The sequence below is a fragment of the Lineus longissimus genome, chromosome 7 (assembly GCF_910592395.1).
Source record: "Lineus longissimus chromosome 7, tnLinLong1.2, whole genome shotgun sequence".
NCBI lineage: Eukaryota > Metazoa > Nemertea > Pilidiophora > Heteronemertea > Lineidae > Lineus > Lineus longissimus.
The window spans coordinates 8,034,356-8,058,926 of NC_088314.1; the positions used below are offsets into that span (position 1 = coordinate 8,034,356).

At 42.6% G+C, this 24,571-nt stretch overlaps 3 protein-coding genes across 7 annotated transcripts; 2 read left to right on the forward strand and 1 right to left on the reverse strand.

Moving 5' to 3' along the window:
• Positions 1-4,491: 4,491 nt before the first annotated feature.
• Positions 4,492-8,471, reverse strand: LOC135491198 (protein lin-37 homolog). Its single transcript, XM_064776915.1, has 8 exons — positions 8,295-8,471; positions 7,668-7,743; positions 7,326-7,370; positions 6,867-6,970; positions 6,495-6,676; positions 6,129-6,263; positions 5,680-5,753; positions 4,492-5,290 (listed from the first exon to the last, which is right to left on the reverse strand). Exons 1-8 carry the CDS (start codon positions 8,320-8,322, stop codon positions 5,194-5,196), a joined length of 741 nt encoding a protein of 246 aa, XP_064632985.1. The 5' UTR covers positions 8,323-8,471; the 3' UTR covers positions 4,492-5,193.
• Positions 8,472-8,538: 67 nt separating this feature from the next.
• On the forward strand, positions 8,539-19,732 carry LOC135490652 (histone deacetylase 11-like). 5 transcript variants are annotated; one of them, XM_064775960.1, is made up of 13 exons: positions 8,539-8,721; positions 9,037-9,179; positions 9,291-9,439; positions 9,795-9,895; positions 10,831-10,869; positions 12,698-12,814; positions 13,265-13,447; positions 13,745-13,841; positions 14,060-14,129; positions 14,590-14,698; positions 15,051-15,234; positions 16,137-16,189; positions 17,743-17,883. In XM_064775960.1, the coding sequence occupies exons 2-12, from the start codon at positions 9,136-9,138 to the stop codon at positions 16,163-16,165; spliced, it is 1,122 nt and encodes a 373-aa protein (XP_064632030.1). In that variant the 5' UTR covers positions 8,539-8,721; positions 9,037-9,135; the 3' UTR covers positions 16,166-16,189; positions 17,743-17,883. The 5 variants fall into 5 exon arrangements, with proteins under 5 accessions (XP_064632030.1, XP_064632029.1, XP_064632031.1 ...); XM_064775959.1 differs by lacking the exon at positions 16,137-16,189 and adding an exon at positions 16,664-16,731 and having other exon boundaries at positions 17,743-17,879; XM_064775961.1 differs by lacking the exon at positions 17,743-17,883 and adding an exon at positions 16,664-16,728.
• Positions 19,733-21,711: 1,979 nt separating this feature from the next.
• On the forward strand, positions 21,712-22,161 carry LOC135490955 (uncharacterized). The gene has a single exon (XM_064776543.1). It carries the CDS (start codon positions 21,712-21,714, stop codon positions 22,159-22,161), a length of 450 nt encoding a protein of 149 aa, XP_064632613.1.
• Positions 22,162-24,571: the final 2,410 nt, after the last annotated feature.

Here is a 24,571-nt window from a genome sequence, read left to right on the forward strand (position 1 = left end):
TACCATATTTTTTTCAAAATTTCCCGACTACTATTAAGGGAGATATTGCATATTTTCACTTTCAACGTTTGGCCCCCTGGTGGCCAAACCATGAAACGAATCGGACCGAAACTTGGTCTCCAAGGTGTCATTACATAAGGGTACATGTGTACCAAGTTTCAACTCAATAGCTCTAACAGTTACGAAACGTGCCCTGCTAACGGACGACGGACGACGACGGACGACGACGACGACGACGACGACGACGACGACGACGACGACGGACGACGGACGCCACGGTATGGGATAAGCTCACCTCTGCTAAGAGGTGAGCTAAAAAGTGGGTTATTTACAATGCGATATCAAAAATATCTTGCATCGCTGGTTTTCCCGCACAGATGAGATTCTTCTCTCCGCGGGGAACTGGCATGTCCGTGGATAGTGGGACACGGATTCGCCAAGTTGAAATGGTACAAGATCAGCTTTTACGGCGGTCACATTTCCCAATAAAAAGTGATTGCGACACCATTCAACCGTGCCGTCACACCCTGGTCACCAAACCATGTTCGTTACAAACAGACCTCGGGTCAACATGCTGCACTCCTCTAGATCTTAGTGATTTTGTGCAAAAGGTGGCACAGAAACAAAATGTCTGTCTCACTGCCTCGCGCGGCCACAAGGTATAATTTTCCCACTTTGCACCGGCATGTTTTAGCTCTGTATCTACCTTGGGAGGGAGTCGAACCCTCGTGCGAAGCCGTGAGGCTGATCATTCTTCCGGTTGTGAATTTGTCTTCAGGCTGAAGATGGGGACAATTGGTTTGTGGCAATCCCCCAATTTCGGCCATACCCTTGTTGATAAATAAATTCTTGTCTCAAGGTAAACATTCAATCTAATTCAATTCAATTTATCTCACAAGGCCTGGACACTTTTATAGGCCTAGGTCAATTTCAAACAGGCCTTGTGTCCATGTAGGAGGTGAATTTCAACCATGCCACGCAATGTACATGTTATTACATCGGTCACAGGAACATTCGTCCCCGAAAAATTCGGCCCTGAGGAAAATTCGTCCCCAGGGTAATTTTGTCCTCAATGAAAGACTAGTAAAATTGTTTTGTTTGTGCTTGCCTATCCAGTGAATTGATTTTGCCATTTTCCGTGAATTGCCACGTAAATTCCGTGAATTAAAAAGTCGTTCTTATATAGCAAAGATAAGGGGTAGCGATCGGCATGTTGAAAATGCTACTGCGTTTTAGCTCTCAATTGTTTTCTTTTGCCATCTTATTAACGAAAAACATAAAAGAACACATAAAATATTTTCCTATTGGCTGTTGCATCATTCGTGACCTTCACTCTGACATAAATGATAAGAATGATTTTGCCTTCAAACCGATTGTGCTGCCGACTTGTCTTTCTGGTTGTGACTTTGTCCTCAGATAAAAGTTGCCCCTAACTTGAATGGGACGACAGTTGGCTGTTGCATCCTCCGTACCCTTGCTGTGAAATGAAAGGAGCCTGTCCCCGAACCAAAAATGCCACCGACTTGTCTTTCTCATTGTGACGTTGTCTTCAGACCGAATATAGACAACTTCATACCAGCCAATCTAAGATTTTATTTTGTCAGCAAACGCACAAGTTGGTCTGCAAATAGGTCTGAACAATGGGCCGATCAAAAGACAAGGTGAGGTAGAAAGCTAAAACAAACTTTGTGTATAGGGGTTTATGCTGCTGACTTGGTGTGGTGCAAGGTCGGTATGTTAAGAAAGATTGAAGAAATTTAGCCATCGCTTCCACCCTGACTCTCCCGTCATACGAATAAAATCTCTGTTCTATTGCAGGAGGAGTTGGTTTTGGCAGGGGCCTTGGTCTCTGATACCGAAGAATAATAAAGATTGGTCTTCTCATATTTTGAAACCTTTTTCGATTTTTATCATTTCAGCTTTGGCCACATAACTTTCCTTGATCCATGATACGAGATGACGGCCGAGGTGTCCATGGTGTAAGAGATGACGGCCGGTGGTCCATGGTGCTTTGAGGTGAAAGGCTCTGTCCAGAAATTCCTCGGTGATCTCAATCATAGCCAGGTGATGGACCATGATCAGCAGTCTGACCAACTATGTTTAATACAAAACCACAATTCCATAATTGCACCGTAAGTAAAAACATTTAAAAGTTGCAAATATAAAGCAATTCACGTTGGCGCTTCGCACATCGTATTGCCTGCAGTGATGGCTATTGCAACACCCAGCTATTTAGGTCTTTCCACTCCTTGTCCAAAGGACGACTGTGCCCAGCTCACTCGATCGTATCGAGTCTTATTTAGCTTGTTCGCAACCAAATCATGCAACCCTGACAAGTTCCTTTGTTTTGTTGTAATGAGTTAGTAAAATTCTCAAACTTTCGTAATTTTGTTTTCCAGGTGGAATTGCGTGCACACCACGTCCCAATGACGTCATCAAGTCACGTGATCTATATACGAGGACGAAGTATCGGTAAAGGAGGTTCTCGCCAAACAACACGTGAACTGTTTCAGGCAAGATCAATTCTTTGTAAAACTGAATGTCGAACACTAGTTACACTTGTCAAAGTTTCGGCTGAAATTAGTTCAAATTGAGTCATATTAGTCCTTTCCAAAGTATGCTTAGAAAACAGGTCAATGAAAACATGTGCCTAAAATCCTGAAAAATGCCCTGATAGTCAGATGAAAGAATTGGCATGATTTCTCATTCATTCATAGGAAGAAGCGAGTGCCTTTCTTTGCTTTTGAGGAAGAATTGGCATGATTTCTTTCATTCATAGGAAGAAGCGAGTGCCTTTCTTTGCTTTTGAGGAAGAAGCGAGTGCCTTTCTTTGCTTTTGAGGAAGAATTGGCATGATTTCTTTCATTCATAGGAAGAAGCGAGTGCCTTTCTTTGCTTTTGAGGAAGAATTGGCATGATTTCTTTCATTCATAGGAAGAAGCGAGTGCCTTTCTTTGCTTTTGAGGAAGAATTGGCATGATTTTTTCATTCATAGGAAGAAGCGAGCGCCTTTCTTTGCTTTTGAGGAAGAATTGGCATGATTTCTTTCATTCACAGGAAGAAGCGAGTGCCTTTCTTTGCTTTTGAGGAAGAATTGGCATGATTTCTTTCATTCACAGGAAGAAGCGAGCGCCTTTCTTTGCTTTTGAGGAAGAATTGGCATGATTTCTTTCATTCACAGGAAGAAGCGAGCGCCTTTCTTTGCTTTTGAGGAAGAATTGGCATGATTTCTTTCATTCACAGGAAGAAGCGAGCGCCTTTCTTTGCTTTTGAGGAAGAATTGGCATGATTTCTTTCATTCACAGGAAGAAGCGAGCGCCTTTCTTTGCTTTTGAGGAAGAATTGGCATGATTTCTTTCATTCACAGGAAGAAGCGAGTGCCTTTCTTTGCTTTTGAGGAAGAATTGGCATGATTTCGAGTCAAATCTGACAGGGCAGCTCCACCGTGTCGCCAAACGGTGAAAGGGAAGACACAGCAACAACCAGAAGAGGCAGCCATATCAAAACCGAATGGGACCTGGCTGTTTCACTGTCTTGTCAATATGGCAAGAGAGATGAGGCAGCCACAACCAAACCGAATCGGACCTGGTTGTCCCATTGTTTTGTCATTGAGATGAGAGACCAGATGTGAGTTTGTAACAACCAGATCATATGGGACCTGGCTACTCCATCTTTTTCCCCAAAAATGTGACCCGCTCTACCAAAAATAGGCGCTTGTCGCATCTGAACTTGACAGGTTGATACGGACTTGTTGTTCATTTCCCTATTGTAGACCTTTTGTGAAATCTATTACAAACTGATTTGGTCACATTTCACAAAAGGTCTACAATAGGGAAATGAACAAGTCCGTATCAACCTGTCAAGTTCAGATGCGACAAGCGCCTAGTTTTGGTAGAGCGGGTCACAAATGTGTTTCGTTGAGAGAGATATGAGACAGTCACAACCTCACGAAGTAAGTTTTCAGTCTTACTATCTTGCCGACAAGGTGAGAGACACCAGACAGTTGCAACAATATTTGCAATCTGCTTATCACTGTTTTGCCAATACTGTGAGAGAGATGAGACAGTCACAACCACACCAAATGGGACCTGGCAATCACTGTTTCATGGACACAGTGAGAGAGATGAGACAGTCACAACCACACCAAATGGGACCTGGCAATCACCGTTTCATGGACACAGTGAGAGAGATGAGACAGTCACAACCACACCAAATGGGACCTGGCAATCACCGTTTCATGGACACAGTGAGAGAGATGAGACAGTCACAACCACACCAAATGGGACCTGGCAATCACTGTTTCATGGACACAGTGAGAGAGATGAGACAGACACAACCTGACCAAACTGTACATGTAGCCAGCAGTCTCACTCTCCTGCCAACATGGTAAGAGAACGCAGCTGCAATGTTAACTGGTCCACATGGAACCTGGTTATTACCTTTACGCCAAATCTGTGAGAGAATTGTGACATTGTAACAAACGATTCCAAATAATACATAACATTTATTTTTTATAATTCTACATAAGTACAAAAGAGTTCAAGTTAGCATTATCTTGCTGCATCAGTTGCAGCCAATCCCAATAAATAAGATGCTATCAAGTAATACAATACTTGTACATTGTAGTTCAGAATTTTGATGACAATATTGATAACAGGTGTATTCAAACACTTGGTGTGAAATTCACATAAAACTCTCGGGTAGATTTCAGGTCACATATGGCTAAAACAGACCCATTTATGTTTTTGAGGTCACTCCCACCAAAAACAACCTGCACTGGTCCATGGAGGCCGCCATGTACATCATGTGAAGAAACACTATCACTGCGGACTGGTGGTCTATTATGTCATGAGCTCTTTCACAGCTTGGTAACACTGCCATCGCAGTGCCCAAGGACCACCGGTGACACTTTGACAATGATCTTGGATTTGAAATGACGAGACGCAACTTTTGCCGACAGAGCAACAACCACACAAGTCTTTTGGACCCGAAGACGTTTGTCTCTTGAACTGCTGCTTTAAATGCTCGATGTATATCAAGTGGCAGTATTTTGTGCAAGGTTTGTTGTCAACCAGTAACAGCAAGGATCATAAGTTTAGAAACGACAAAGTCCGTGCACTGAGTTCAGAAAACATACACAACAATGTTTCCATTGGATTAGATTGCTGCCTTTGTGAAGAATTCATTGTTCGTTCAGTTGTTCTCTTTCATTTGTCGGTCGAACATGTCTCGCAAGAGTTTCGTGGTTTCTTTGTATCGTATTTCATTCACTCGTCCCGCCTCCTTCCAGCTGTAATTAGAAGATAGAAGAGTTGTTTTAGAAGAGGCAGGTTCACTCAATGGTCCCCAAGAACATGCAGCTTAACCACTTCGTATCATCTTTAGTCTCCCTGAGAAAAACTACCAAGCGAGTTATAATTCCCGTTGAAGGGAGTTTGTAGGCAAGAGCCAGGTATGTCAGATTAAGGTGCACAAAGTTGCTAATAGGGGTCTCTTCATCCTCAAAACGTTTGCTGAATGGTCAAGAATCTTCAGGTTATGACACACATGTGGGACTGCGCAGGAATCATAACTGTTATCTTTCAATATTGACCGTAGCAATCATATCATAAGTAAGAGTTGTTACCCAAAGATGCTGGTTTCTTTTCAATTGTCTGAGTAGGCAAAACAAAACCTCACCTCTGTCTAACAGTTTTCCAGTGTTGCATATTACTCAGAAGAAGCTGTTCAGGTGCTGGGGCTGTATCTTGGTCCTGAAAAAAAGAAAACTTGAATGAAATACCTGTCTGCAATGGAGGTACCAGAAAAACCTATTGCTTAAGTTTTTCTCATATTGTTCTGGCCAATGGTACTTAGTTGAACTCAAGAATGTGACCAGACCATTTACCAAAAGATAGTGGTGTTGCATAAAACTAGAGTATCCTCAGAGCAGACCAAACCAATTCTCTTTAATGCAGTCAACTAAAGCCAGTCAACTATGACACTGGCTGCCAAGGTCTGTGTAACATTACATTTTGATAACCCTATAATAGTAACTTCAATCAGCTTTTCGTTTCTGCGGCCATTTGAAAATTAGAGTAGACAGACATTTCCCGGTTTACAGCAGGTAACTTGGAAGACAGACTTACTGCATGGATATTGAGATGCTCAGCAGCCTGTTTGATAGGCTTAGCTATTCTTGGGTCTTTATATCCGCCGATTTTATCAGTTTCAATCGGAATGGGATCAGGGAGTTTACAAACGTCTTTTGGAGAATCCGAATCCTGAAAAGAATGAGGAAAACACTTAGCAATGGAAGCTTTTTCTTTATTTGTTCTTACTTTTAGACAATAGTGCATAACACTGCGGTTTCTAGCAAAGCCAAACATAGCCCAAGGTCCAGAGATTATGGCTCTGGCTTCAGCAGAGAAAGGGTATACTATTCCAACTAGGGAATCAGTTGAGCAAATGTCCATTCATTGTCAGAGCGCTTGCCTCATGACAACGGTACTCACCTCGTCTGAATCTGTGTTTATATCAGCTGGCTCTTGGGTTGCCTCCAGCGGTTTCTGTGGAGCTAAATTCTGATTTAGAGGTTGATTCCTCATCCAGGCTCGACAGATGGGGTACAGTGGGGTGTTGTCTTCAAATTGTGCAAGGTCGACACTGCGGTCGAAGAGTTTCATAACATATGTATCTGAAAATAACAAATAGAAGAAAGATATGAAAGACAAATAAAACGGTGAAATCACTTTGTGGAAGAACAACCCTTTCAAAATATCAGAGGGGACTAGGTATTCTATTGGGGTAACCATAGAAATTTCTAGTAAGGAGGTACTCAAGAGAGCTACTTTTGAAGAAAAAAAAGATTATCATTGTCAACTCACGGTGGTACTGCCCGAATTCTGAGCCAGACAAATCGTCCTTCCGCTTCCTCTTCCTCGACATTTTGGCGGCGGCTTTCCGTGGCGAGACAGACGGAGAAATATCCCTGAATGAAACCAAACAAAAATTCTTTTTCAAAAAGTCCATTTTGATTTCAATGATGATTTCTCAATTCATTTCGTTTATAGGTGTACAACCAGGTGAAAATTGGTGAGATTTACAGTAGTGCGATATCACACATTTTTTTATATGTGTAAAATGTTGTACATATTGGATATTTGAGCATGAGCTAGATCTAGTTATCTTCGTTGAACAAAATGTAAAGCTCTATCAGCCAAAATAGTGGGATACATTGTCAGTTCACTTTTAACTTTCTTCATCCAATCTTTTTCGAAGCCATTTCTCTCTCGAAAAAGTACCCAAATAGCTTAAATGTAAAGTAACAGATCTTTCAAACTTACTTGAGGATGTCCTGGATGACATTTTCATCTCCTGAGTTAACTGGGCTGAAAAAAATGTTGTAGAAAGTTTTTATTGAGCTGGTTTTCAATAATAAATAAATACACCATGAATATTATTCTAATAAATTATCCTGCCTTCACATATGGAAAGACAGTTGAACCTCCCTAAGCAGACACATCTACTAGGAATAGGATTTCGTCATCATATAGCAAATAAAGGACATCAAATTAATCATTTGCCTTTGAAAGAATAACTTTTGTTGATATCTTAGCCACGAAATCCCCTTCAGGGGTTCTATTTATACATTGAATGATTCCTTGCCTGGAGCTACCAGTACCTACCTATCATCTTTTCGTTCAACCAACGTTTGCAGGACTCCATCTAGTTTACTCCTCGCAGTGTGCACCTCTGGAGTTCCTGGAACATAACAAGATGCAAGAATATTGTTAGCTTTAAACACTGTTAGCACCATGACTCACTGACTCCATTCGACTGGATGATTTCATCAACTATAGACAAACCAAAGCCCAAACAAACCAAATCCGTGCACTCGGATCACGTCAAAAGGTCTAACCCAACCTCAGACAATGACATACTGTCACAGGTACTGTCACATTTCGTTCCACTTTCAGGGGTACTGAAATGCATTGAATGCCCAGCACCCAAAACAAACTACTTCGAAAACCATCCATTCTAGTATCATGCTGCTGGAAAGGGGTGTGGCCTGTCAGTTGTTGAAGCTTCTCAGGCACCTGCCCACGTGCCTGCCATTACAGCGTTATGGGCTTTAAAGATCTGTGTACATGGATGTTCATGTACCCCATTGGGATTATTGGAAGTGACCCGAGGACACAATACAGGCACTGGGGACTTTCTTCTGTGTATCGTGCAGGGTGGAACATACAAGGGGCCTGGGGTGAGCACTGGGAACGAGGGTGGTTAGCTTTTAGACCAAGTTTTCAGCTTACCCTGAGGATTTCTGTTCTTTAAACTCATTTTAAATGAGATATTTCTACACAATGAGTAGCGTAGCCTCTTTTTAATCAATGCAGCCGGTGTAACTTTGCCTAAAAAAATCAAATTCGACAATAAACCATGGAATTTCGCTCAGAAATGTTCAAAGACTTCTCCATGCAGCCCGGATGTTCACGGCACTGCTGATTGGCTAAGAAACCCTCAGGCAACCTTGACCCCAAAACGTAAACACGGAAATCGAAAGCAAAATGGTTGAGGTTTCTGTAAAATTTCCTCATTTCTGAGATGTTTTGCCGATTTATTATGATCTGAAAACGAAAATGTAGTTAAACCACACACAAAGAGAAACATCCACATTCAGAGAATCCAGGGAACACAACGATTTCAACGAAGAAACCATCAAAGTATTTTTGATTGAGGGTAAAGAAAGTAGATTATTTACTGCAGTGCAAGACAGTGACAGAAACGCTACAGTACTGCCCAGAAGTAACATCCCTTTACTGTGCTCTTCTATCCATGTTTGGGATGGTGTTGCTCTGGGTCTTCTCTTGCTTGGTGTTTTTGTGGGCTTATCAGGAGAGTATTTACTGCCCTGTACGTGTAAGTGTAAGATTACGGTACTAAATTCTCCTGATGTTGTTGGGTTCCATTGCGGGCAAGTTGATCACCTTTTTTTGTTTTCTGGGATGAAACTGCTCCATTTAATCACGACCCTTATCTCTTTTTTTCTTTCAGACTTTCCTGAGAAGATTTACTAATTCGACCATAAGCGGAGAGCGACACAACTTTACTGTTCGGCTGGCTGGATTTTTTTGTCCAGTGCTTCTTCTGAAGATGAGCAGAGCTGCTGAAGCTGCTGAGAAAGAGAAAGAGGGGAGGTTTGTCCTTGAAATAGTTTATGACTAGAGTTTAGATCTGAAACATTCAGATATTAATCATAACTTAATTAACTTTGGGATATTAATCATAAATTGTCCACCTTTTTTCAGGCCACATGATACACAGCTGTATGTTCCTGTGCAACCATGGCAGTGGCCCATCATATATGCCATCGAATACAACATCAGCTTCCTTGGTTTTGAGAAACTCCATCCGTTTGATGCTGGAAAATGGGGACGAGTGCACGAATTCTTAAAAGGTATCATAAAGGTTCTTCCTAAGATTCAAAATCACAGGTCAATAAGAAAGGACATATCACAACCAAGATGTTGCTTTGTTTTCTTTGAAATCCACTCAATCTATTTGGTGCCAAATTTTGATGGCACGTAAAAAGTTCATCCCAAGCTGAAAATCGATTTATGCAGGGCTAAAATAATCTTCTTTATCATGACTTTCTTGCCCCTTTAGGTCACAGTGGTATACCACAGTGGTATTACCTACAATTGAATGTCACTTTCAACGAAGACTTGAACAGGAATTATATGTAACTGATGCAAAAAATATCATATTGGTCCATTTACTGCTCCTTATGCTTGCCATCTCAACTTTTTCAGAGGAGGGCATGTTGTATGACCATACGACTGTTAAGCCAACGGAGGCATCCCAGGCGGACCTGATGGTGGTTCATCCCAAAAGATACATAGACAGTCTTAAGGTAGCCAGAATCTCTTCCGAGGATCCGCAGTAGTTTTTGTTTCTCTGCTTCATAGATGCTTTTCTTGATGCACGTTAATTGATTGAGGAACAAAAGGGACCAGCTCAAAAGTCACTGCCAAAAACTGCTTTCAATGAGGAAGGTCGTTTTTTCCCACAAGCTTTTTAGTACCAACAACTTATTTGACATTCTCCAATGAATTTTCATTTCACTATAGAAATTAAACTTATGAGTGATTGAGATGGTCCCTAATTGGATTTGAGCTAATCTTATTTTTTTTGTCTTTTTGAAACTCATCTGATATGGTCACTGTCTTGAAACTGATTCGTCCAAATCTAGTTGTGTTAAGTTGGATTTAGTTTGAAAGAAAATGAAGTTGCACCACTGGTTCGAACCTGGGCTGTGGATCAGATGGATCATGTAGCAAATTTATGACGACTCTGTTGGAATTGTGTCTAATTGTATACATGTAAGGCACATCATTGGTTTCTTTCAAATCAATACATGTTAAGTTTCAGATTCCGTACACAGCTGTACACAAATCACTCGCTTTTCACTTGATATACTGATAAAAACAACTTTTGAAGTTTTGTGAATTCACATATCATATGATTGCACATAAATTTTGAGAATAATGCCAGTCATAAGTCAAAGAACTGGTACCTAAAGAAATGTCTGGCCTTCATGCAACCTTTAAGAAAATTTGGTTAGTTTATGGGAACCAATAACAGTTCAGCCATCTCTCTTTTTCTATTAGCTGTGATACAATTCATAAGTTTGGAATCAGTAAAATATCCTTGTTTTCTTGATTGCTGCATGGGTGAGCTTGTGGTGTTGGCAACTGGCGGGTGAAGCCCCCCTCCCCCCACTCACAATCAACCCTGGTACCCGAACCCAACAATGCCTTTAACCCTTGTTTTTGTATTTTCTTGAAGCTGTCGAACATAGTGGAGGGAATACAGAGTATACAGGAGGTATTCAGATATTTTGGTGTCTTTATTTTTTACTGGATCATGGATCGATTTAGCTACTTATAAGATATTTCTGAGCATTCAGTGGTACAACTTGTGTACATGTAGTTTTCTCTCTCGTGTCAACAGTCAAAGGTATTGGGATTTGCTTTTAACAATTTGTGCTTTTGTCAATTTGAAAGTCAGATAGCTGTCAAAAAGATAAATTAATAAGTCGTTGTTGTTTGTGAGATCATGTGATCCATGATTCACTGTTATCTCTTTTGGCATGCAGCATAAAAGGCACAGAGAAAAATTACTTGATTTTGATACTATGCCAAAAATCGCCTTGATTTCAAGCACACTTGTCAAGTTCTATTTTGTTCAAAGGTTTATATCGTGTTGACTTTTTGTTCTTTTTTTATGATGATAGTTTGTTATTGGCCTATTTGAGCTAGGATATAAAGATCCTGTTCAGTAATTTATGGTGTTGTTGAGAATAAGAAATTTGTGAATCATATCTGTTGTAAATGGAGAGTTTGTTTCGGGAAATATATATATTTAACAGTTTCTTGTGTTGGTTTAACGCTTTGCCTCCTGTTTGCTCTGTGATAGAATATAATAAAAATATCCTTGATGAAATTTACTGATTCTGGTGGATATTTAAAACCTTGGGGCATTTCTTTCAGTGGAAATCATCTGGGCCCAAGATTGTTATATCACATAATCCTCCCACTTTCAAAAGATGTTTCCAATAGCCATTATAGCCCAAGGGGTTTAAATTTGTACTCCACAGCTAACGCCAGGGCTGAAATAACCATCATTCTTGTCCAGTAATTGCCTAATTCCAGAAAAGTTCAGGGTATCATCATAAGATATGTCTGCCCCATTGGTTTGCAGTGGTTCCCGTGATTGCCAGTCAGCCAAAAAATCACCATGAATGATTGTCTTAAACTTAATCAAATTCTGTTTATTATCACATCACTGCGCACAGATTTTCAGCACATTTTTGAAAATCACAGACACAGAGATGATGAACATTGAACTTTTTATGCATCAGTTGGTCTCAGTCCGTACTAATTAGGCATTATTTAAGTCCAGATCTTTTCAAATCTATCATTCTAGCATGCATCGCATGTCGGCATCTGAAGGCACTGTGTAAAACTCTTCGTTACAAATCCTATATATCTTAAGTAATTTTTCTCTGTGCACTTAAAAAGATTCTTTGCAACTTATGCATGACTGTATTGCATGTTTTCCTTGCATGAAACTAGTAAAATTATTAGGTGGATGTATATATACTTTCTTACATTTTCTTTTGGTTTGGTTGTGCTGCCTCACAGTGATGATTTGAACTCGACCAGTTGGGGAACCAAGGATAGACTCAGCTGAGACGTGAACCTGCAACCTCTTGATTATGAGGCCAACGCTCTTCCACCACGCTACTGCTGCCCCTGCAATTTTTGTTTTAAGTTTAGTTATGCATTGGCATCGTAAAATTATGATTTTTCAAAAAATTTTGTGAGTGATGTTACATTGTACCTTGTGACTACGTTCAGTAGTGCATTTTCCATGCTACTCTAGTGTGCACTATTGTCAAAGTTTGGTTAGGACAAGTAACCCATTTTGAAAATTGGCCTCAGACATGGCCAGGCTGCCAGGAACGGCAAGCCTATACAAGCCATCTCCATCGAAAGATTTATAGTTAATATCTTTAAGATCTTCACAGATACATGTAGATAATCACAAAATCACTTGGCCCTTATGTTTTGAGAAACGGATTCCCAACCAGTGATAAGAAATTATTCTCAGCTGACGTTGACTTTGTCTATTTCAACTTTGTCTATTCCAGTGGAGCATCAATGTGGCTGGTATCACGGAGGTTCCCCCTGTTGCCCTGCTCCCAAACTTCGTAGTTCAGAGGAAAGTTCTGAGACCATTCCGATATCAAACAGGTGGCACTATACTGGTAAGTTGATATCTTTCTTGAGAGTGAAGATATTTTTCCGGAAATCCTCAGACTGAGGAAGAGGGCCTGTCTCATCCAGCTTGCAACTTTGAAGTCTTAACAAGACTAGGTGAGGGCCACTTTCTGCATGTGCTGGTGCCTGCTGATCTCTGTCAGTGACCCATTCTCGGGCTTAAAAAAAGATCTATTGGCAGCTCTATCAGTCCCAAGAACATTATGGCCACTTCTGGCATTACCCAGAGCCAGAGGAGGTGAAGTTAAAACTTTGCTTGTTGTGTTCTATTAGGAGCCAAAGAATTTCTGCGACAGCATTTTCTCTAGGAAAGTTCAGTAGAACCTCTATGTTAAGGACACTCTCGGGATTGACAAGTGCTGTCCCTAATAGAGCGGTGTCCTAATTAGAGAGGTGTGCACTAAGGGAGGTTCCACTGTATTTTAAAATCTTTGCAGGCCGCCAAACTAGCAGTCGAGCGTGGCTGGGCCATCAACATCGGCGGGGGCTTCCATCACTGTTCAGCCGACAAAGGCGGTGGGTTCTGTGCCTACGCAGACATCACGCTTGCAATCAAATTCCAGATGGAGAGGAACCCAGCGGTTAAGAAAGCCATGATTATCGACCTTGATGCACATCAGGTAAGAGATGTTCTTCAATCAATCATGATCATATCATTACTGGCGTCATAACCCTATTGGATCTTTGCCAGAGTTATGGAGTCCACTTTAGGCCACTGTTCACCTTTGCGGGATCTTTTACCAGACCTTATGGCATAGACACTCGGGTAAGGGACCACAGCTTTTAGTCTCATCCAACAGACCATCAAGTACTTCATATGTTTTGTGTGTTGAACGACCATAGGTGCATCATGGTTACCCTAATAAGAAATTTTGGACCCAGAATACTTTTTTAACAGTAAACTTTTTCTATTCCAGGGGAATGGGCACGAACGGGACTTCATGGGGAATGATGATGTGTACATATTAGATGCCTATAACAGAGGTATCTATCCACATGATGGATACGCCAAAAGTAAGTTATCTGTTTATTTTCACTCCAAAGCAATGGGTACAAAAGTGATTGCATCATTCTGATCTGGGCTGAGGCACCTGCCTGTTTCGAAAAAAAATGACCATGAAATTTTGGAATTTTGAAAAAATCATAGAAGAAATGAACCATACAAATCGAAATGTAGCTGGAAAGTCTTCTCGATTCTGTATGATAGAAGGACTTCTCATGTCTATTTGCAGGAGGTATCAAAAGGAAAGTCGAGCTACCGTTCTATTGTGAGGATGAGCAATATCTCAATCTTATTCGAACGTAAGTCTAGACAAATTTTGGACAAACTTTCTAGTGGGCCGACCAAAAGTCATTTCATGCAGGAAATATGTCAAAAAAGCTGCAAGATCCATAGGAGAATGTGCCTTTATTCCACATCTTTGATGGGCTATCGATTAAATCTCTGGAGTCACTTATGAGATACCAGTGGCCATGGACTCGGTACTTTCAACAGGCCTGCGATGGTCAAGTGTAGTGCAGCATGTGCACTCTTTGGTTTTCACAGAAAAGTGTTTGGATCAGTCTTGGGAAAAATGTAATGCGCTTTGAGATGGTGCAGTTATATCATATCATAACAGCGCTATGTAAAAACCTAACATTTCAAGAACTTTCATTTCATTTCACTTAAGTTTTATTATCTTGATATTTTGAGGTGTAATACAAGCCCGACTGTAGTTTGTGAGCAAATTCCCACTTTGCATTCTCATTCTTTTCATTGCAGCCATGTTGAAGGTGCTTTAAATGAATTCACACCTGATTTGGTTGTTTATAATGCTGGTACAGATATACTTGATGGAGACCCGTTGGGATGTCTTAGTATTTCTCCCGTGGTGAGTTGGGGTTAGAGCGGGCAGACTGAAGAATCCTGGAGGATTAGATTTGACACTAAATCTTATCTGAATACAAGGTATAGCAGTATTCAGCCACATGCATATCTATCTGTTCGGCAGGGGGCCATCCTAACAAGGGATATTTCACCCATTACCGGTGGTCTCATTAAAAGTACCAACCATGTAAAATTCGAACTCGTAAATGTTTTTTTGGGAATTGGCTACCTTCACAAACTCGACTGTCTATCTAGACAAAATTTGACATTGCTTTTGATTTTTCCTCAAAAGCCGGTTGAGGCAGTTGTCACTGATGTAACAAATGGCGGGAGTAAATGTGCATTTCAATTTCCAGGGTATAATCGAGAGAGATCAAATAGTATTTGAACATGTCCGTGCCCGCAATATTCCCATCATGATGGTGACCAGTGGTGGCTACCAGCGGACGACAGCTCGAATCATTGCAGACTCCATCCTGAACCTACGTGCCTTGGGCCTCATACCATGTGAGGAGGCAGTGAATGCACCCCCACCACCAGGTGAGCCTTTCAAATTTCTAATATTAGAAGTAAAAATGGTACCACAACTGTCGTAAACAACAATGTCCACTGGTCCCTTTTGTTTGGCTGTTATGTTACTCCACCGACACATGTTTCTGCCCCTCTAGGCTTCATCAGGATGGCTGGGGTTGACTTGCATCTGTCTTGTTCGAAGTTCAGTTAAATGACATCATGACGCAGTGTGGTTTCTCGATGACGTTGCAATGTTAAAAAATGCTCGTCAGTGGAGCAACACAACCAGGACTGGTGGACATAGCTGTTTACTACAGTTACGGTATCACTTTATAATTTCTACTCGAACTTTTGCTTATCAATGTTTGGGACTAACGTTATCGGCTGCGTCTGTTTTCCCATGATCTTAGGTGAAGTACTAGTTTGTATGTTTATGGGGCTGTACATGTTCATGTACCACTGCCTGCCTCTGGTGACAGGAGGTCATAGGACTTCCATTTGAAAAATAAGAATGGATATTCTCAGAAACTCCTATCCAGTTTATTTTCACTCTTGAAGGGAGACTTTATGCAAGAGCTTAGGTGGTTCAGATTAAGTGACACAAAATAGCTGATAGGTGTCTGTACTATCTCTCTGTACATCAGCACTATTCACGCATTATAAACAAATTCTATCATTACGCCAAACCAGACCCAGTTTCCTATCAATTGTGCAAAAGGCACCCACTTGGAGACCATCAATTGACCCCCTGGCGTTTGCCTGTTGCCACCCTTTAAAATTTAGTTCGTCAAGTATAGATTCCAGACAGAAGACTCTCCATTTGGTCAGCTTTACCTTTCATTTTCATGTACCAGCATTTGGGTTTAGAGGGTACTGTGGCTTATTGTGTCATACGTGTATTATGTTCTTGTACGCTTTTGAAATTGCAGGTCAGAAAAGAGTCTGCAGTGAATTATAGCTCTTGGAATCCCATTTGTTAACAGTTGAGTACTGCGGCCTGTTTGCAAAGTCTTTTGCTTTCAAGGAGAGAATTGTTTTAGGTTGGAACACTTCTCCAATTGGTTCCTTGGGCTTATAAGCATGAGGCCTAGCACACAGCATCTATGTCTTGTCTGGGCTTAGGCATTTAGCTGGACACTACTTTTCCTAACTCATTTACCCCCTGATTAAAGCAAATTTTGGCTTTTGCTGGTCACCAATTTTCATGGTTTGATGAAAATATTAGAAAATGGCTGCACAAAATGCGAAGGGGTGTTTATCAAAACTTTCCACAACCCTTCCCACCCCCCACCCATCCTTGTCCCATGTTTTGGTGGTGGTCTATTCTTTTATCAAACCTTTTCGTTCGCTGCATTGTAAATAAAATTCATCTTCATATGGGCACAGCCAATTTCGATGAAATGGACATGTCGAATAAATTACTTTAGAATTTAGTGTGCATTTTGTTTGATTTTAGATCCACCTGAAAGGAAATTTTTAGGTCGATGTGGCAGTCGAAATCGTGATAAATAAGAGATGTGCATGGTGAGGGTTTTTTCATGTCTTGGTGATGAGAAAAAATAATGCCCTGACTGATTACATGCTTAAGCATAGAATTATACGCTGAGTTACTGGCTCTAACTGAATACATGCTTTCGGCATAGAGTTTACCCTATACTGAGTTACTGGCTCTAACTGAATACATGCTTTCGGCATAGAGTTTACCCAATACTGAGTTACTGGCTCTAACTGAATACATGCTTAGGCATCAAATTATATAGTCTTGCTGAGTTACTAACTCAATTACATGATAAGGCATAGAGGTACACTCTTAATGTGTTAATGTCTCTAACTGTTGACCTAACGTTTCAGCCTGAGCATTTTTGGTAACTAACACATAACAACCTTTAACAAACTTCATGAATTTCCTTTATCAAAATCTTAACATTACTGATGATGATAATTTCGATTTCAAGGAGGTGTGTCTCTGGGTAATGCTGGGCCAGCACTAAACATAATCAGGTTTCCCGGATAGAGCCAGGGCGGTTCTTGGATGCATTGGAAAGTGTACTCATTATTTTCTGCTAACTGTTTGCGTACACTTTTGGATGTATACATGTATATCTGTTAGTGCTGACCTGGCATTGTCTCGAGACACGTCTCCATTAATCATTACATTTCATGAGTGGTGCCCGCGTCTGTATTAGGATTCCATCCCTCTCAATTTCATTTACCCATCAAGTCTCACTTTCAGCGCCATTTGATAAAATATAAAATAGCTCTGGTCTTTGGGATAGACTAAGGTTTTTCTATAAAAAATAATACTTGATGGTACATTTTCCTTGCGACATTATTCATGATGCAAAATTGTAATTAAGCCCTGCTGCACATTTGGTTGCTAGAATGGCACCCAATCTATTCACAAGAAGGCATGATCAAATGAGTGGATTGGGCATGCCTGCCGTATGAACGTCTCAACCAATTGGTGTCTTTTCTGTTTCGTCTGAAATATGGACAAAGTCTTATCATTGATGATTTGATTATCACTTCTTCCAGAATCTCAATTACCGGTGCAATCGCCTCCGACAACTGAGACAAGCGATGGGATGAAACGGAGTAGTAGTGAGGCGACGAGTCTGTGGGCAAAGTTTAAACGGGCTGGAGCGTGCATATCATTTCCGAGGTCACAAACTGTTAACGCTAAACTAGCAGATAAAGCCGCTGTTCAAGACAAGGAAGAGGAGGATGTTAGTGCCAAAGTTGATGTGATAGGTGCTGCGTCTGTTGTGAAAAAGGGGGAAACGGTTGCATCTGGGCAAGGTATGAAAGGAAAGACAACCGAATCTGGGGAGGAAAAAGTGGAGATAGTCGCATCTGGGGATAAAAAAGGGGAAGAAGTTGCATCAAAGGGTACATCTGGGATTGTGAAGGGGGAGACAAATCCAGCTGGAGGTGGGATGGAGGAGACGATTGAATCCGGGGAGCCAAAAGCTGACACTCTTGCATCAAGGGATGTCGATGGGCGGACAGTTACACCTGGGAGTGCGGAGGGAACAGCTGTTTTTGAGGGAGCGGGGGAGGTGATTGTGTCTGGGTGTGTAAAGGGGGAGAAGTTTACGTCTGGGGACAGGGATGGAGAGATTATTGCATCTGGAGGTATGAAAGGACAGACATTCAATGGAGAAAAAGACGAATTATAGCCAGTTTAGACAATGTTCTTGAAAGATCAAGAGTCTTTCATAGTTAACTATAATAGTCGTGGAAGCTCCCTTTACAGACACATGATACATGTCATAGGATACCTCCCTGTTATGACTGGTACGGTAGCAATGTGTTTGTTTTATCATTGATTTTGAACTCCAAACAAATACCTATTTATTTGTTAAGTCAAAAAATGTACCTATTTGTTATTGAAATCAAAAAATTTACCTATGTAGTCAGAAAGTTTAGGACGGCCTAGTTGTGGGTCTCAAGGATGTCTGTAATAGAAAGGCGCAAAGAGGAAATGATGTTATTTCCCCTTGGAGGTACAAATATTCATCCTGCTGTGCTTTAATTTGCAAAATCTTATGTCGGCAATACAAAGAATTCATTTTGGCAGTACATTTCTGTGCAACTTTACTTGATGGTGAGTTTTGCCCATTTCTACCTGGCCCGGCAGTTAACCTAGGTCACAAAGAAGACTGTCACACCCCTGCAAAATGATGGTCATTATTTCTGATGTGTTTTCATGTGTTGTTCCCTTGCCCTTCTTTCTGGTCCTCTCTCCAATGTTTCAAGTATGGTTAGCTAGCATCAGCTTTCTCATCAAAGGATTAAAACAGTATACAAACAAATATCACCAATGGTAAAAGTACAATTAATAATCCTGCTATTCATTGTACTTTAACCTTTTGCTGTAAGCCTGTACTTTTTTTTATGTTATTGCCTCAGACCTGATGAAGACCCACTAGTGTCGAAAGCTTGTCTCAAAAATACAAATAAGTTGATCGCAAAGATGTCGTTACCCCTCAAGTTTTGTATGATAAAAATGATAAATACATGTATGATAAAAATCTAGTTGATTATCATCTATCCCATCATCCATGATGGTACCTGCTGCCAGTTGTGTGTCAAGATGGATTGAGGCTGTGCTGGAGCAGTGTTGGTAACTAAGAGAAGTCCCTATTTCTATCAAACTAACTTTGTTTTGTACAGATTATCATCAAGGATTATCTTGGATTATCATCCCCCAAGTCATGAAAATCAATTGATTCCAGTATCTACTGTCAAACAAGCTTAGGCAATGGTGGCGCTGTCTCGCGGCGGACAGTGGAACTGAAATCATCGCCCAAAATCTTCAGTTCCACATTTTACCGCGAGAGAGCACCACTATCGCCTAAGCCAATTTCCAATGGTATTTTCCTTACGTCCAGCCTTTTTTAAGGCCTTTCGACACAAGTTGGGGGATGGTTTTTTTGGTGGTTCAGACCTCCGGGTGGCGATGTTGGACTGGATGGTTGGTGTTACCCCTCAAGTTTTGTATGATAAAAATGATAATTACATGTATGATAAAAATCTAGTTGATTGTCATCAATCAATCATCCATGATGATATCTGCTGCCAGTTTTGTGTCAAGATGGATTGAGGCTGTGCTGGAGTAGTGTTGGCAACTAAGGGAAGTCCCCATTTCTATCAAACTAACTTTGTTTGGTACAGATTATCATCCCCAGTCATGAAAATCAATTGATTCCTGTATCTACTGTCAAACAAGCTTAGACGATGGTGGCGCTGTCTCGCGGCAGACAGTGGAACTGAAATCATCGCCCAAAATCTTCAGTTCCACATTTTACCGCGAGAGAGCACCACTGTCGCCTAAGTCAATTTTCAATGGTACTTTCCTTATGTCCAGCCTTTTTAAAGGCCTTTCGACACAAGTTGGTGTGGTGATCTGGTAGCTCTTGGTGTGTTGGCCTTAGGCCAGATGGCGCCACCAGTCTCTTCGGAGGCTGCCGGGTGACGGGACCATGATGAGACACCGTAGGAGTGGGGAGGGTGAAGACGGCATGGTTTTAGATGAGATGTGAGGATTCTGTGTCGAAGGAATAAAGGAGTTTTATAGACATGAAGGTATGTTAGCGTGAGTTAATGCCGAGCAAGGAGAAGTACCCCCGACGAAACTTCACACTGGTGACAGCTGTACAGGAATTCTGGACCCGATCGCAGTTAATTTCCCAACTTTGCCGGCCCTATCTGACACTCGCGCTTGCGTGCGGGCTTGTTGTATATACTGCGGCAGTGTATTACGGCCTCTTGTTTTTACGCCGTTCGTTTGTGTGCTACTGTGCTATATTTAATTGAGTTTTGTGTCGGGTGAGCACTGCAGGCATTGCCTAGACACAAGCATTAGTGAGTTGTAGCGCCGTGGTTGGCTTTCATGAACTTTCTGCCTGGATTTTTAGTATAATTATATTGCCAGTCTCGCGCACTGCATGGCTGGTACTGGGCTAGTCCACAAGTGCGAATGTATGGTGGCCTGTTAGGTGTGCTAACGCTCTGTTCTGCATTACCAGTGGTACACGCTCTGTAGTGCCAATCACTATAGTATTGTTCATTAGTTAATGATATTGTGTTTCTATTGCGGTAATTCTGGTCGGCTATTTGTTGTGGTGGGAGAGTATACTTGTTTATTGCATATTCATTAAGTATTATCGAAACTCATAAATATGGCTGAATTCTTTGATGTGGTGACGGATCAGAATTGTAGAACTCCGATAGTGCAGGGGGGTGTGGTCCCGGCCATGGACACCCCACGAGGACCACCGAGGGCTGCTGGAATATGTGCACCACCAGGTCACAACCCTTACCGAAGAGTGGGATTTGAGGACTTCCAGCGTAGTGGTCCCCGTACATTGAACCTGTCCCCGGCATCACCTGGTACACCCGCTTTGAGAGCCAGTAGTACCCCGCTTCCACCAGTGACCCCTGCTGGACAGAGGACACGGGAAGATTTGGATGCTGGTGCAGACAAGGGAGAATTGATGTCATCATTTCTGGACTCGTTTACATCCTTAGTCGAGAGCAGATTGAAACAGGAGGGGACGGCCCGACATTCCTCGGCAAAAGTGCAGGCCCCCAAACCATTTATGGTTAATCAGAGCTTTCGGATATGGCTTGAGCGCTTTAACACCTATGCTGACCTGACAAAAATACCTGTGTCGGAGAGGAGGCAGCAAATTCTATCGCGTCTTGACCATCAAGCATACATGGCTGTAGCAAATTTGCACTTGGCCCCTTCCTTGACGTATGAGGAGTTCTCTAGTGCACTTGAGCATAGATTCCACAATGTGACCCGTGAGGACTATAAACTACAATTAAGGGCACGCACACAGGGAAGCTCTGAATCTTACGAAACATTTGCTGACGTTTTATTGGAATTGGCCCTAAATGCTTATCCAGAAAGTGGGTTTTCCCTACAACAAGATGGCAAAGGACCAGTTTCTGTTGGGAGTGACTGCCACAGAACCTGTTAAGCAACAACTTCTCATGAGTTCCCCAAAATCCGTGGGAGAAGCCATAAGGAAAGTGCGTCAGCTAGAGGCTGCACAGCTCCTTCTCAAACAGGGGACCAGGCAGCGTGAGGATAGGAATGATGGTAGTGCATCATCCGGGAAAGGCAGGTTGGCAAGTGCTACTTCTGTGACCACTGCACCGAAAGCAGATTCGGACATAAGCAAGGTTCTGGACCTGCTGCAGAAGATGGAATCCAGGATAAGCAAGTTGGAATCCACCGGCACAACAAATTCTGAGAGGACGTCTGAGGACATGCGCTGTTGGCGTTGTAAGGAGTGGGGTCACCAGGCCCGTCAGTGCCCAACCATAGAGTGCTATAACTGTCATGGCACTGGACATATGGCCAGGTCTTGCCCCCAGAATGATCAGGAAAACTCCAAGTCGGGGTCGTCACGGGGCGGACGGACCCTCAGACATCAGTAGAAGCTCCAGCTGGCATTTGGTGTGGGAATGAGTCACTGGTTCTCCGAGGTAACGTTCTGGCTACCTCCGAGAATGGCACTGCTCTAGATTTGCCACCTTCTGGCTACATTTCCCCAAATGCTGAGCATGTACGGGTATCTGTCCCTATGGATCACCTGATGACCACCAAAGAGACCATCCATAGAGTCCCAGATGACAACACCATTTCTGGAGGGCGGCATACTGGAGACACCGCTCTGGGTATCTCTAGCACAGAGTCAGTCACCACTCTGGGTAAGACTGAAACACCATTACCATCGACAGGGACCCTAAACCCAGATGCAGTAGAATTTCAGCCATTGGGCGGTACCAACCAAAGGAGACCTCTCTCTATTGGTCAGATTACATTTAAAGACACCAGCTTGTATGTAAATGGAGAATTTGAAGGTACACCAACCACAATGCTCCTTGACACAGGTGCAGCTCTTACTCTAGTGAGTGGCGACCTCTGGAGAAGATGTCCAAGTTCTTCAGGCCGACCACTCCAGGAGGTAGATGCAAGCCTACAGTCTGCAACAGGAGAAGAATTGAAGATTCTTGGGATGGCTGATGTAACATTAGGCCTTGGATCCTCGCAGTTTAGCCACCCAGTTGTGGTCGTTGAGAACCTAGCCCACGAGTGTCTACTGGGAAGTGACTTTCTTCAAGCTCAGGGTTGCAGTATTGACTACAGAACTGCCACCCTTGAGGTGGCTGGGAATGAGGTGCCCCTACGCAACCAACAGGGTGTCCTCAAGGTATGCAGGGTGATCATGGGGAGGAATACAAGAATACCTGCAGGAACGGAGATGATCCTGGCCGGGAAACTGTCTAGGAGCAGGAAGGAAAGCCATCTCACCCCAGGTCTGATAGAAGCTCAAAAGGGCACTATAGGCTTTACAACAGGGAGGTCCCTGGTGTAATCCGACTATGGGAAAATGCCGGTGAGAGTGGCGAATTTCACTGACAAGCCAATTTTTATCAGGGCCTGCAGGACAATCGGTTGGTTCCATCCAGTGGCAGAGGTTGGGTCAGCCGAGAGGATTCTGTCCCCTGGGATGGATGGATCCCCACCGGTAGATAAGGAAGGGGTGCAAAATCTGAATATTTGTTCTGCTGGTAAAACCAAGGTTGAGACTACACCGGAACAGCCAAGTACGCTGGAAGATGAGGCCAGGTTAGGAGCCTTGCTAGAGAAGTTAGAGGTGACTGAGTTGGGCCTTTCAGGACAACAGACAGAGGCAGTGATAGATCTTGTCAGAAGGCATCAAAAGGTATTCTCAATGGGTGACTTTGATCTGGGACAGACGCACATAGCCGAACACACGATCGACACTGAAGGAGCACAACCCATCAAACAGCGCCCGAGGCGAGTGCCACCTCATCAGCAAGAATTTGTAGACAAGACCATCAGGGAGCTCCTGGACCGGAACTTAATTCAAGAGTCACAGAGTCCTTGGAGTGCCCCAATTGTTCTCGCTCGGAAACATGATGGGTCATTTCGCCTTTGTATAGACTACCGCCGATTGAATGCCACCTCAGTAAAGTCTGCACAACCACTGCCAAGGATAGATGAAACTCTAAACAAGCTATCGGGCTCTCAGTTCTTCTCTTGCCTCGATTGTGCAAGCGGGTACTGGCAAGTGGGCATGGCGCCAGGAGACCGGGCCAAGACCTCGGTTGTTTCGGGGGTTAAACAGTATGAATGGCGTGTTATGCCATTTGGTCTCACTGGAGCCCCGGCCACCTTCACTAGGCTGATGAACATCGTCCTTGGGGGCTTGGAGTATTGTCTAGTATACCTGGATGACATAATCGTCCACTCTGAGACATTCGAGCAGCACCTGTCCCGTCTTGAAGAGGTTTTCACTCGTTTGGAATCGGCTAACCTCAAACTGAAGCCATCCAAGTGCAAGCTATTCCGACCACTTGTTAAGTTCCTCGGCCACAAAGTGACGAAGGATGGAATCTGCACCGATGAAGACAAGATTGCCAAAGTAGCTGAATGGCCTACCCCAGCGAATGTGTCGGAGGTTCGTTCGTTCATGGGACTTGCCACTTATTACCAACAGTTTGTGCCAGAGTTTGCCCACATAGCGGCGCCTCTTCACAACCTGACAAGGAAGGAGGTGCCATTCGTGTGGTCCGAGAAATGTGAGATTGCTTTCAGGACATTAAAGGAAAAGTTGATCTCTTCCCCGGTATTAGCTTACCCAGACTTCAGTCCAGAGGCAGGGGAGTTTGTCTTAGACACAGACGCCAGCGACCGGGCAATGGGTGGAGTCTTGTCACAGAAACAGCAAGACGGATCAGAGAAGGTGATTGCTTACGGAAGCAAGGTGTTTCAAGGTGGGGAAACCAATTATTGCACCACGCGTAGAGAAATGCTGGC